This window comes from Typopeltis vanoorti, chromosome 15, assembly GCF_054136105.1.
Source record: "Typopeltis vanoorti isolate ZY-2024b chromosome 15, IOZ_Tvanoo_1.0, whole genome shotgun sequence".
Lineage (NCBI taxonomy): Eukaryota > Metazoa > Arthropoda > Arachnida > Uropygi > Thelyphonidae > Typopeltis > Typopeltis vanoorti.
The window spans coordinates 98,209,907-98,225,101 of NC_143563.1; the positions used below are offsets into that span (position 1 = coordinate 98,209,907).

General features: G+C 33.9%; 1 protein-coding gene across 1 annotated transcript in view; it reads right to left on the bottom strand.

The window, feature by feature from the left end:
- Positions 1 to 1,903: 1,903 nt before the first annotated feature.
- LOC150099020 (uncharacterized) overlaps positions 1,904 to 15,195 on the bottom strand; it is a 119,001-nt gene continuing 105,709 nt past the window's right edge. The window contains exon 8 of the mRNA XM_090405793.1: positions 1,904 to 6,653. Coding sequence (XP_090261919.1) covers positions 5,802 to 6,653 — 852 coding nt within the window. The 3' untranslated portion in view covers positions 1,904 to 5,801. The remainder of the gene's footprint in view (positions 6,654 to 15,195) is intronic.

Here is a 15,195-nt window from a genome sequence, read left to right on the forward strand (position 1 = left end):
TGGATTACCTATAGTCCTATTTATTAATTAACTCTTAGGTATAAAAGTTATGCAGGTAGAATATGTGCCTTCCATATTCTTGGGATTTTTAGTCCATTATTGTTAAGATTAGGGTGGTTGATAAGAATTTAACAGGACTCCTTAAATTTAAGTTCATACCGTGTTTTGGTGTGATGTAAACAACAGATGCTTTTCAAGTCAATCTTATGTAAAGTATTCAGGGTATGATCAGAAAGGCCAGCTTTACCATAGTTAAATTTAATGCGCTATTTAGGTTCCTTTTTTCTGATAGGAATTGTGCGTCCTGTTTTCCCTATATATAGATCAAATTACAGGTGCAATAAATATGGTATACTCCAGGGTGGGCCAGCGGAGGAAGTGGATCCTTTGATGAGTCAAGTTTTTTAATTTTGCAGATTTAAAGGTGGCTTTAAGGTTGTATCTCTGTAGTATTCTGGATAAAATAAACAGAATAGCATAGAATTGACTGGAAAAGCATCTGTTGTTTACATCACATCAATTGCTATGAATGTAAATTTAAGGAGGCCTGTGAAATTCTTATCAACCACCCTAATCTTAATAATAATGGACTAAAAATCCCAAGAATATGGAAGGCACATATTCTACCTGCATAACCTTGTGATCATTGTGATCTACCTGCATAACCTTGAGAAGTGTGTGATCATTACAGCAAAAATGATCTATAGGAGAAAAAAATTTTTTTTCTCTGTTGTCAAACAGAATATAGCTTTGATGTAGTTATTTTATTTTTTTTTCACTAGAGGTCAGGCCAGTAGATCAAATTCATTGTCTCTGTGTGTATTATATATATATATATATATATATATATATATATATATAAACACACTCCAAATGACCTTAATATGAAGATCGAAACGTTAGGAAATTAAAATAATTATTTGTAACACAGTTGTTTCCATAATTTGGCTGAAATGAGTGCACATCTTTATGTTGAAATATGCTGTTACTAATGATTAGATTAACATAATACAATAATTTTATTACTTTAATAAACTTATTAAAGTTGTTTATTAAAGGAAATGGAACCTTAAAAAAGTATTTCGATATAGCAAGATATATAAATGGCAGTGTGAAAATGACAATTTTTATCATAATTTGAGCATGGTGGTAAAACACTATTACTCTAGTTCCAATGCAGTAAGTGGCACTGTGACTGATTCACGGTATCACTCGCTATGTAGTTTAAAATGGTGGCTGTTATGTATGCAAATACAAAGCAAAGAGAATGGTAATTGAATTATTTGTTGAGGAAGATGAGTCTCATGGAAATACATACCTCTATGGCAAGATAGTGGTGAACACACACACACAGAGGAGTGTGTGTGTGTTCTTAGTTTGTCGCAGGTACAGGACACATCATATTGACACCAGTGTCTGTATACTAGATATTTCATAGTTCCCCGTGTTTGTCTTGGCTGAATGGATAGAAGGTGCTTCTTTGTGTTAGTATTTTGTCTAATTTGGTTAAGTTCATCCTACATATGAGAGAGATATTCCTGATACCCTCAGGGTCTTTGTGTGGAAGCCCCCCCTCCCCAGTTCTAGGTGACACTTTTATTTGATGATTTTATTTGGTTCCATTTTTTAGATAGTGAATCTTCTGGCTTAATTTTTGTGGTCTATAATGCAAAGATATCTTTCTGTATGTGTAGGTTTGTGATAAATATCAAAATCCATTTTATTGTTAGTAGTTTTCTGATTAGAATATCTGAGAATGGTAAGCTATTATCCTTTGTCTAAAATTCCATTGTGTTTAACAAATTCTATAAGTTATCAGGAATTTATGTAGTTAATAATGAGAAGGATAACAGTTTCCAATTCTTAGATATTGGAAAACTATGAACACTCACTGAAATACATGAGCATTTTCTCACTGGTTTAATGCAGAGTAAATGGTATAAAACTCCAATTTACATTATTTAACTGATAAGCTAATTAAATATTATAGTTCCATGAAGACAGTATTTACATGAGAAATAGAATACATCAATTTTGACTTAATCTGATTTAATATGTACAATAAAATATGCATATAACTTTTTAATAACAAATTACTGCATGTCATTTTCTTATGTGAATAAGCAGAAGGCAGTTACATTATTTCTGTACTGTACCATTTACAAAATATTTACTTAAACTTGGAAAAAAGTTTTTTTTTTTTTAAATCTTGTGACATTTCTCAAATGTCACATAAAATACAAACTTCTTTAATAATAAAATGAAATAAATAAGCTGAAATACAAACAAGAATAGAGCAACTAATAAGGAGTCTGAGGAAGAAAATATGGTTTAAGAATTTTTAACAAATATTTAAGAACTAAAATAAAAGTTTCATATTAATTAATGACTACAAGATGCTAGACTGTTACTTCGGAACTAAAAAAAAAAAAACTTCATTTGGAGTCTTAATATTAACAATTAACTTTTTGGTATGACATAGTGCCAGAAGAATTGAGGGATTTTAAGCTATACTAGCCAAACCCTAACTGTTATAAAATAAAAGTTGTGTTGCATCACTCACCAAAAAAAATGTTTCTCTATACTATACTTTCTTCAATATGCCATAATAGCCTAATACTCAGCAAAGATGGCAGATTCTGAAGAAGACTCATTTCATGATTCTGATTTTTCTGATGAAAATTCCATGTTCCACTTGTCAGACAGCAACTGTGATCCATCCTGTGTGCCAGAAGGATCAACTAATGTGGATGGTAAGACTTTTTACAATGTAATTAGCAGAGTAGACCAATTTTCAGACAATACTAGTTAGGCTACTTTGGCATATTGTACACTTTGTGTATGTTAGGAGAATGGGCGAGTTACTTCTGAATGTTTATTAATTTTTTTTTTTTTTTTGCAGTTTCTGGTGCAGATGATCTGTCTGAAGAGGAAATTGAAAGTAGAAGCCAAACTTTAGCCTTACATTCCTAGTACCAGTCATGATACAGAACTTGCAAATGAAAGTCAAAATGCAGAAAGTGAGAAATACGCTGAGGAGGCAATATGTAGGGGTCGGAAGAGACAATGTGAAAAGTTGGGAAAAGAAAAATGAAAGAAAATGCAAGAAAAACAGAGGACCTTTCTATATATCAAATTTAAACAAAATCATGTCAGAAAAGAAATTTGTGCCTCATGAATGCAAATATAAGAAAAAATGCCACTCAGTCTTTTCAGTAAAGAGACAAGAAACACTTCACAGAAATTTTTATCAGCTTGGGGATTGGTCATTGCAAAAGTCATACTTTCTTGGACTTATTACAAAAAATCCTGTGAAAAGGTACCTTGCTAGGACAAACAATATGCAAGCCATCGAAATTTCCCAATCAGCTATCATCTGCCACTTGAACAAGGGAAAGAAATTGTGACATGCAAAAACTTCTTTCAATCTGTTTTCAGCTTAAGTGATTGAAAAAATAAGTTATGCCTTCAAACCAAGGAAAGGTAACTTCCCTAAAATTGACCAACGTGGATGTCACAGGTCCCATAATGTTGACACCTGATGAAAATGTTGCATTAGTTTGCAATTTCATTAATAAATTTCCAAAGTGCATGTCACATTATTCAAGGAAAGACAAAGCCCTTTGCACCAGGATTGTACATCAGAAAACTTTTGGAACTGTACTGTACAGATATTCCTGTGAAAAACAGGTGACGGAGCAAATATTTCAACTGTTGTTGAAGAAACACTTTAGGGATATCAAACTCCATCAGACATATGCAGAAGGTATGATCACTTCAAGGTTAAGATTGACACCCTGTCACAAGAAAGGGATGCATTTGAACTTAATGCTGTCATCACTGAAAGAGATATTCATTTGTGAAAGGCAGAAGCAACAAGACATGATATGAAAAGTGATAGGAAATTAGCTCAGGAAGCACTCACACATATTCTGCTGTAGGCAGAAGACAATGCCTACACCAGTGTTGTCTACAGGTATTGCATATTATAAATGACAGTTGTGGACATTTAATTTTGGTGTCACAAACCTTGCAAACAACATGTCCTCCATGTATGTCTAGGATGAAACTGAAAGTCTTGCGAAGACCTCAGGAAATTGATTACCTTTTGAAATATATTAAAACTGTGGCAACACATGTTATTTTTTTTAATAACGAAACATGTGGCGGGCAAAACAGTTATGTTTGCCTGGCTGTCTTATAGCACCATATCATCACAAGCAGTAACTATGCTGTCCTGTGCATAGACCACAAGTTCCTGGTCTCCGGGCATTCATTTCTGCCTTGTGATGAAGATTTTAGTCTCATTAAGAAACAGAAGTACTTCTGAGATATATACACCAGATGACTGAATTGGTGAATGTCATTAAAGCTGCATGTAAGAACCCACCATTTGATGTAACAGTAATGGAATTAAACCAATTTTGTCTCAACCCATAGCAAAACGTCTCACAAACAGAAAGAAAGGATGCAACAATCAAAACGTTGAATGGTTGAAAATTCAGTAGATACACTTTCATGCCTAACATGATGTACAAATACTTCTATAATTGTTCTTTTTGATGAGGTTGACTTGTCATCCCCTCTATGCTGAAGATAGGGCAATACCAACTGGCATGTACAATGATTTTCAGGACCTACTGCAGTACATCCCACCAGTATATCATCAATTTTACACCAACACAAAAAAGGATAGATGGAAGGTTGACATCAGAGGTTCTTGCAGATTGTGATTAAACTGAACAGTGGCCTTTCAGTGAGCGGTCATAACAGGCAGCTATGATGATAGTAGTTTTTTTTTTTGCCTACTATCATTGGTGAACTTCTACGAAAATAATATCCTTTGAGAGAATGAACTTATTCTATCATCATAAAACATTATTGTGCCATTTACATTTACAATATTGTTATGGCAGAATGGACTATCCAGCACAATATGATTAAGTTATTGTCACCTATCCAGATATGTTTTTTTTTAAGCCAACAATACTTTGAATGACAAAGTTGGCACTACTTTTGTAATAAGAAAACAGTGCAAAGAAAATAAATATAGGCAGTAGTACAGAAGCAAAGTGCATGTCATTTTTTTCTAAATGATCATCAAACCTTTAAAACTATTTCCCCCAAAATTTACATTTTGTGGGTTAGACTAGTATAACTTAATACCCATCAATTAAACTACTATATTTGAATAATTAATATTCTTGATTAAATGAATTAATATAAACAACTGTTCACTTTAATAAACATGATTATAGTTTGTTAATTATTTCCAACTTCCAGTTGATAATGACTTAAAACGTGAATGTGTCAGCTAAATAATATTAAAAAGCCCTAATATATTTACAATTCGAAAAAAATGAAAACATTTGCATATTAACTATCACTTCATGCCTTAACAGCTGCTAAGAAATATACATGAGACACACATTTTTCATTGTATTAATATGTACAAGTATTTAACATAAATATTTTGTATAAAAAATGCATACTGCAAATATACGTAAATAGGAACTTTACAATGGTAGAGTGCCACAATATATTAATAATAACATATTAACAATTATTAAATTTCTTTTTTATTCAGCAGTGCTGTTCATTATTCACAATTGTGCTTCAACAGGATATAAAAATATATATATCTGTCAACATGTTTCAGTCAAGTCTGTATATAGAGATACCTCAAAAAAAAAAAACTTAAGTAGATATGTGTGAAGTTTTATTTCTAATAAACTATTCAACTAAAGATAATTTTTAAGGCTATATTTATGTACAATACAGTAAAAAAGAAAATATCTGTATCATAGTAACATTGCTATTTCTTTCAAGCTTCTTGCATTTGTCCTTACTAGGAACTGCAAATGAAATGCTTCAAATGCAGTTATGTTACATGCTCGATTCTGTTCCATTAAACCTTCAAGGCATTGTGACCTTTCTAAATCAAGCCATCGCTGAATAATATCTTCTGTTTCTTGGGTATTTTTCTTTGAGTCCTCAAGCAGATCTTTTACTCCCCATAACATATATTCCAATAATGTCTTCACCTGTGATAATGAAAAGGCCCTTTCTTCCATAAGAATATTTGAAATATTAATGAACACTTTAGATGACATGCTTTTGCTATCTGCTGATAAAAATGGTGAGGTTGTTAAGTTTTCTACTTGATCCACTTTCAGTAGTTTCAGTAATAAAGTTAATGCATAATGACAAAGTGAGGTTTTGTGAACATCCATGTCTGGAATAATTACGCTATTATTCTGTTCAAAAGAAATGACATCTGAGAGAAGTATTAATGTATATAATTTATCCTTATCACCTTTGGTTAAAAATAAGTTGTGGAAACCTGAATCAATAACTTCTGTTCCTTGGGCTTGCAAACTTTTTAAAATAACAATAAGCTGAAGCAGAATGAAATACACCGTCCTTCTAAAGTGTTCTTGGTCAAGAAAATAAAGACTATCAGCTCCTTTCAGAAAATTTTCCACAGTAGTTATTTCAGTTCTTTCTAGAATGTATACTGTTACAAATATCATTCCTTTTGTAGCTGCCTGACTTGGAATATAGAAGCTAGGTATACTGTCGGTGAAATGACATAGAAAAGGACTCTTTAAAAAACTGCTATTTATAGAAGAACCACACTCTTGAAGAGAAACCTAAAAGAGAGACAAAACAATAAATTGATTTATTGTCAATTAAAATAATCAACAATATAATAGCAAAACTGATACTGTGTATTTGCATTATTTACAATTCAAGTAATTTGTCTCACATCCAAGTTTCTTTTGAAAAAGTCAGACTTGAATATTAAAGAATTACAAACGACAGATTCCCAGAATGACTTTTCTGGAATTGCTTACGACACATGGTACTTATCAAATTTATGAAATGATCCTTTATGTATATTTTGAGTAAGTATGTAAATCATGATAAAACACATAGAATTAAAGAGTCAAATCTGGATAACTGGAAGATCTCAATGTTAGTCTTCTAAGGAATGTGAAGAACTGACCACGGCCTCTGACCTAATGTCCAATCCTCACCTTCTTGTTGTACACCCCATTAGTAGGTATCTACTTCAATACTGAAGTAACAAGGATAGACTGGCAGTTTGGAATTTAATCTAGCAAAATGTATTCTTGTTAGCTTACACAATATAATGGGGGTCCCTGTTCTTTTTTGTATTAAATCTGGTATCAAAACTGGAGATATTAATCTCAGCCTTTTACTTTGTGCGGATGCTATACTCCTAATTTAATCCAGTACAGGTCTGCAGGATTCCCTAACTAAATCAAGTGAATAACTGCTGTAATAAATTTGAAATGAAATTAGGCAAGAACATTGGAAAAATCAACTGCATCCTGAATGGAAAACATAAAAGTAAAACATAGCTATTTATCACGATTTGTAGTGAAATAGCCAATTAATTATTTCTGGAAATAACCAACAGAATTAGAAAATCTTGGTATAGTAGGAAGTCAAACTTATATGGAATAAGAAATTAGTCAAAACAATAAACTAGTTGTACACAAGACAGTATTCAAACCAATTTTAATGTGTCATATTACACTGAGTGGGGTGGGAGAGGATGTTTTCTAAACCTTTTAATTTGTTTTCTGAGAAACCTAAATTGCAAGCATTTTGATGGCATGTGGAAGCTCACACTTTCTGCCTTTCTCAATATATCCAAGTTTTTTTTTTTTTTTTTTAATCATGTGAATACCTTTTTAATAAAAGGTATCTTATACTATATTATTATCATGGATAAACTAAAGGTTAGGTAATTCCAAAATATGCTCTGCAAACCAAATATGGAACTTTTTGGTATTCACAGTTGATTTGAGATCAAGCCTCTATGCAGGCCCAGTCATGTTTTTCCATGTCGTAATATGACATGCTGCATTGTCTCACTGAATGAGATGTTATCTGTTCAAAACTGCCACTATACATAAAGCATTTTATCGAGGACTGTTGTATATTTATTACCACTTCCTAATATATAGAACTACCCATTCTAAAACTTCTATTGAATTTAACATTAAATAACAGATATATTTGTTAGCTTTGATATTGCTCACTGTTCGCCAACATTCCCTTATATGACACCTTATCAAGTTTTTTTTTTTTTTTTTCCCCTCCCCTGATATTACTGATCTGTTTTTTCATTACTCATTCTGGATATTTCTCTTGGAAGCACAAAATTCATAAACAGAGGGTATTGCTATGGATTCTTCTCTCACCCCACCCCATCACATGCCAATTTTTTTCTGGAACATTTTGAAAAACGAGCTCTTGATTCAGCCCCTCTCAAAGCTTCTATTTGGTTATGATATATGGATAATGTGTGATGTGTATTCTCCCTTTAGTCTTATGGCCTAGACACACTCTTTCCTCTCTCACCTTAATAATCTTCACCATAGAATCCAGTTTACCATGGGGAGAAAAAAAAAAAAAAAAAACTAATAATAGTTTAGTCTAGACACTTTGGTAACCCACCTACCCAACTGCAACCTTACTTTTTTAGTATACCCACACAGGCAAATACATCCACAAACTTTCTCATCATCCCTTTCTCCTCTCAACAATATGGTATCATTAAAACTAACCTATAGCACCTATAACCTTTGTTCTAATGAGTCCTCCCTTACAGCAAAACTTAATTATATATTCCACACCTTATCTAATGGGTTCCTACAGTATCAAAATATAAAAAAAAATAATCCTTCTCCCATTCTTTGACCTCTTCAGAAGGATTTTAGTAATGCTATCATCAGCCCCTATGTCTGAGACACTTCAGAAAAAATAGCTAGTCTTAAAGAAATACAATCTCTACATGGTTTTCAAGCCTCACCAAAAGCTTGCTAACCCTATACAATCCACTAAAGATCAGCTCCCCCCCCCTCTCTCTCTCGAGTATACAAAGTGTCCTGTTCATGCAAGTTGGCCTACTATGGACAGATTGGAAGATCAGCCAACATCCATATGGAAAAACACAAAAAATACATCTGCAGTCATGAGTATGGTCAATCAGGCCTTGCAGACAATGCTTTAGATATGGCTCATAGAATCAATTGGAAAAACACCACCACACTCCATCACAGTAAATTTAGAACAGAAAGACTATTTTTGTAATCTGCAGTCGTTCTCTGAAATCAGTCTTGCATAAAACTTCCCAAAATATAACAAACACTGATACTTTGAGATCCCAGTTTACATCCTAGGCAACCAAGAGGTGCCCACAGAAGTCACCACCACTAGTTAGGACTCTAGTCCTTTGTCCATGTGTTTCACTTAGATTTGTGTTGCCTTTTGTGTGTGTGTGTGTGTGTGTGTGTGTGTGTGTGTTAAGTCTCATATTGTACTCCCTGATGATGTCTCAGTAACTGAGACAAAAATTAGAAGAATTAAATAACATTTTTATCCTTTCTCTTTAGAAGAATTAAATAACATTTTTATCCTTTCTCAATGCTGTTTCACTCCATTAAGCTTCTAACATGAATCAGTGTTTAAAGTTGTAGATCTTGCCTGGAATTCTAGAACAGGTCAGGATTTGTCACATAAGGAGGAATGGCATATACTATCATCGAGCTTGCAGATGTTGCTGCTCTGCAAGTTGTGATAGTATGTTTGGTGCAAGGTTTATCAAGTGAGAAGCAGGAATGTAGTGTCCATCACTGTGAGAGCTAGAATTGCCATGGATTGTTAAAAAAAAAAACTTTGAGTTGATATATTATTATTATTATTTTTTTTTTTCAATTGCAATCTCACAGAATGCCAGTTGAGAAACCCTGCAGTATACAATATTTTTATCTTGTATGTGGTGTCGAACTCTGAATGGTCTTGTTACTTCGTATCAGCAAATCATTCAGACTTCAACAAGAACAACTCACAAACTGAATATTTAATAGTAGAAAGTACTTGCATTTAGTCAAAATCAAATAATATTGTGTCAAAGGTGTGAAATTATAAGATGATGAAATATAACACTAAGAATGTATCAGTTTATAAAATTGTAAAGAAGTATAACAGATTGGAATTATATTGTGTTATTTAGTTTTTTTAATGAATTATAAATCAAAATTTAGTATTATACAGCGCAGCTGAAATTAACTTGAATATTCCAGTGAACAAAGTGTAAGAGTGGGTCCAAAGGTTTGGTACGTGTTAGTGTAAGCGCTGGAGGCTGCGTAATACTAGGAACAGGTGTGCGTAATAATCCGTGATTCCTACCACAGAAAAAGTGCTGACATCATCGGAGATCGAGACTTGCATAGCGCCGCACAGGGGTTTCAGGAGCAGATAGGGGGCGATGAGTAATATAAGTGATTGCAGGAGGAGGAACAAGGTTTTTCCCCCCAGGGATTCGAGGTCATGAGGAGGTCCAATCGAGGTAGCGGTTTCCAGGCAGAACAGCAGGAAGTTTGAATCGGGCAGTCCATGAAACTATGGATGGAATTCCAACGCGATGCAGCTAACGCTTTCATTACAAGCAGGTGCTATGTCGTAGATGTTCCCGTAAAGGCCTCAGATGACAAAGGTAGCCATTGAGCGCATAGAGGATAGCGATTTAGCAGGAATTTAACGCCACGAGTGATCCAAACAAGGAATCGAACCTCGGGTACTTCCACAACAGTATTAAGCAGCAGACCCATTCCATAATCGAGTGAAGGTAATGTAAACGTTTGTTATTTATGTTTTGGGAGCCTGTTTGTATGAAGAGATTTAGATGCAAGAAGTATGAAATGTCAGGACAATATTAACTAGTGAACTCTTAAGTGATTGTTCCAGTAGGCTATAACCAGATACAGAGATTGCTTAAATGAGTTTAACAGAATTGTAGAGAGAGGAATTATGAGCCATAAATTAATGATAATTTAACTTAATGTCCCCAGATTTATAAAGAGAATTGTGTTAATGAAGATTAAGTTTAGCAATTTACTAGATAAAAAATTTTGCATGCATTAGGCAGCCCTTGAAAGAATCAAGTTTCCTAACTTAGTTTTATGTATGATTGTAATCTTAGCAAGAGTGAACTTATATAATTGTAGTGTATTTAAGGTTGTAAATTAAACATATATTTTTACTCCAAACTGAGTCTTGCCTGACTAAGAGCATCAACTCACCACTCTAAAATTACAAACTTGTTGCGGGAGGGTAAAGTTAAGTTGAGAGGTTTTGCCACGACTGTCTGAAGGAGTTAGCAGGTATTTATATATTTGGGTTATTGGAATTGTCTCCCCGAACAGTGCATTTTATTATTGTAGGGCATAGGCTGGCGCAGCCATAAAAAAAATATAAATGTGTTTATGCCTAAAAAGGAGATAGGACCAAAAATCCAGGCCAGTACTTAAAGCAACTACATAATAAGTTTAATAGATACGATTTAAGTGAATTTGCATAAATAACGACACAACAGTGGTCTCTGGCTGATCCATTTGTTATAAAGGATGAAAAACTCAAATTGCTGGGAGAATAACTTCAGTATGAAACCGTGTAACATTTTCAGTTGAAAAGGCCACATAAATATACTCCTCACATGGTTAGAACACTGTCTTGTATACAGCTGATGTAGTGTTTTGAATTTCTCTCTTATTCCAAACAAATTTAATCAGCTGACTTCTTACCATACCAGCTTTACTGATTCTGTTGTATATTTCCCATTTTAATTTGCCGTCTTCATTATGGTGCTTAAATAACAATTTCCTGTCTCTTTTTATTGTTGATTTTCATACCAAATTTATTACAATAATATTGTAATAAATCCCATAACCCAAATACAATAATATTGTAATAAATTTGGTATGACAAATTATACAAATATAATTTGACTATGTTATTGTTGATAGTGATGTTTTCTCCCTGGTGCAGGACACCAGAGTGTACATAGGATTTGAAATTGGAAGTGATCACTATTTAGTCTTGAGCAGGATAAAATTGAATTTCATATTGAAAAAAATAACATGCAAGAAAGTTTTAAAGCGAATAAAAGTTGAGCAGCTCTCAGATGTGAACTGTAGACTAAAATACACAAAGATTATTGAAGAAAAAATGAAAGAGTTTAAGAACAGGAATCAAACCTTGGAGATTCAGTGGCAAACTCTGAAGAAAACATTGATTGATTCTGCCAGAGAGGCATGTGGTGAGGTTGTCTGTAAGGATAAAAAAATCAGAACTCCGTGGTGGACACAGGAAGTTAAAGAGGCAGTGAAGGGAAAAGAAGAAAGCATACCAAAAGTTCCCATCAAATAAGTCAGCTTGTGCTCTTAGAGAACATAGAGACAAATCCAAGAATGCTAAACAGTGTGTAAAACTAGCTAAACAAAAGTCATGGGAAGACTTTGGTAAGAATATAGAAAATAAATATCAAGAAGGTGGCAAAATATTCTGGAGGTTGTTGAAGAAGCTTAAGAATGGAGGAAAGAGTGCTGTAAAAGGAATTAGAGATGATAAAGGTCACATGAAAACGGGAGAAAAAGATATCCTTGAAGTATGGAGTAATTACTTTGAAAAACTGCTAAATGAAACAAGCAGTGATGACAGCACAGTGGTAAAAAAAACACTGACCAGGCATGCAGTCAGGAATACATATCCATACTTGAAGTAGAAAAGGCCATCAAAGGCTTGAAATGTGGAAAGGCAGCAGGAGTAATGATATTCGACCAGAAATGCTGAAGTATGGTGGTATAAGAGTCTTATAGTGGCTGTGCTGCATAGTTCAGAAAGCCTGGACAGAGGGACGAATTCCCGATGATTGGAGTAGAGCTCTCATAGTACCCATATGTAAAAAGGGAAATAAAACTGAATGTGAAAATTACAGAGGTATTTCCCTACTGAGTGTTCCTGGCAAGATCTATGCAAGTACTTGAGAAACAGTTGAGAAGAATTGTGGAAGAAAAGCTTGGTGAAGAACATGCTGGATTCAGGCCAAATAGAGGCTGTCAGGATCAGATCTTCACTTTACGACAAATAGTCGAGAAAGAATGGGAATATAACAAAATCTGTATTTAAGTTTTGTCGATCTGGAAAAGGCATATGACAAGGTGCCAAGAGAGAAGCTATTCAATACGCTGCAGTTATATTGTGTCAATGGGGCATTATATCAAGCAATACTTAGTCTTTATTTGAGTTGTAAGTCAGCAGTTAGAATTGAAGGAAGTACAGGAATATGGTTTAATGTAAAATCTGGTGTGAGACAAGGATGTACATTATCCCCTAGGTTATTCATTATCTAAATGGATCACATCATGAAGGAAAGTGGGATTAAACATGATATCAAAATTGGAGATGTTAATGTCAGCTCTTTGATTTATGCGGATGATGTTATACTTCTAAATAAATCCGCCACAAGTCTGAAAGATTCTCTGACTAAATTGAATAGCTGTTGTAATAGATATGGTATGAAGGTCAGCAATAAAAAGACAAAGACGATGAAAATAGGCAGAATCATTGAAAATGTCAACTGTGATGTGAATGGAGAACCTGTGGAACAAGTAAAACGTCAGCTATTTAGGCACAATTTTTACTGAAGATGGTAAATTAAATATAGAAATAGACAACAGAATCAGCAAAGCTGGTATGGTGGGAAGTCAATTGAATAAATTCATATTGAATAAGAGAGAAATTAGTCGGAACACTAAATTAGCTGTATACAAGACAGTGTTCAAACCAGTTTTAACTTATGGATCTGAGAGCTGGGTCAGAAGTAAAACACTTGACCAAAGACTAGAGACCACAGATATGAGAGTCCTGAGAAAGATTATAGGCGTGAACAGATAGCATCAATGGCAATATCATATTAAAAATGAGGATATTAGGAAAGAACTTGACATTGTCAGCTTCCAGGAATGCGGTAGCAGAGCTAATCTCAGGTGGTACGGTCGCTTAAACAGAATGGGCGAGGAAAGATTAGCAAAACAAGTGTTCTCTTCCAGGTTGGCAGCAAAATGACCCAGAGGAAGACCAAGATATAGGTGGATTGATACGGTACAAAGTGCCTTAGACGATAGAAATATAAGATCTGATAATGTTGGAGTCTTGACAAGTAACAGACTGATTTGGAGGAAAATTGTAGATAGGAAATTAATAATGATGTAATATTTTTCATGTAGTACTATCATATCCTGTACACCCCTTGAGGTACATGGCAGGAATTTGATGAAGATGATGATTTATTACAATAGTAATTTAGGAATATAACATCATCTACATAAAGTAAAGAGCTGAGATTAACATCTCCCATTTGGATATCAGGTTTAATATCACTTTTCTTCATAATGTAATTCATATAAATAATGAATAATAGCAGATATAATTATATACATCCTTGTCACATGCCTGATTTAACATCAAACCATCTTCCTGTACCTCTTTCAATTCTAACCGCTGACTTATAGCTCAAGCAGAGACTATATTGCATAATATAATGTTCTGTTTACTGTACATAATATAATATGCAGTGTTCCAAAGAGCTTTCCTTTTGGCACCTTTGTTGTATGCTTTTTTCCAGATCATCATCTTCACCCATAGTCTATGTAGACCGTTAGGACACTATAAAGGTGACAGTTCTGAAATGCTCTCTCTCTCCAGGTGTTTCTGTTTTGGGATGATCTCCTTAACAAGGTGGATAACAAAGAATTAGTCCATTTTTCATCTATTATCTATCCAGGTGATTCTAAGTCCCACCAGTTTTTTTTTTAACCAGAAGTCAAGCCCTCTAGTGCTAATTTAGGTACACTATCTGATATAATCATGTGGCCTAGCCACCAGAGCAGTTTCCAACATATTTTAGTGATGATATTTTCCTATGTTTTGGCAATGGAGCTGATTTTCCTTCTAACCTTGTCATTTTTTCCGTGTGCAGCATATGATATCTTCAACGGTTTGTAGCACTTCATCTTGAATGTCAATAGTTTTTCTCATCTTCTTTTAGTAATGTCCAACTCTCACATCCATATAGTAAGATAGAGTTGACAGTTGTGTCGATGGGATAGTCTTATATCTGTATTTTATTGTCCTTCCAAAGTGGCTGTGACTTCTGAAGGACAACAGTTGCTTCAGCAATGCATGCTTTAATATCATGTTTAGACTGGTCATCTCTGTGTTGTATGATTCCTAAGCTGGTGAATCTTTCATCATTAACTTAAATTTTTTAGGCTTATTGCTATGAAAATAAGGCTTGTTCTTCACCAAACTTCCTTT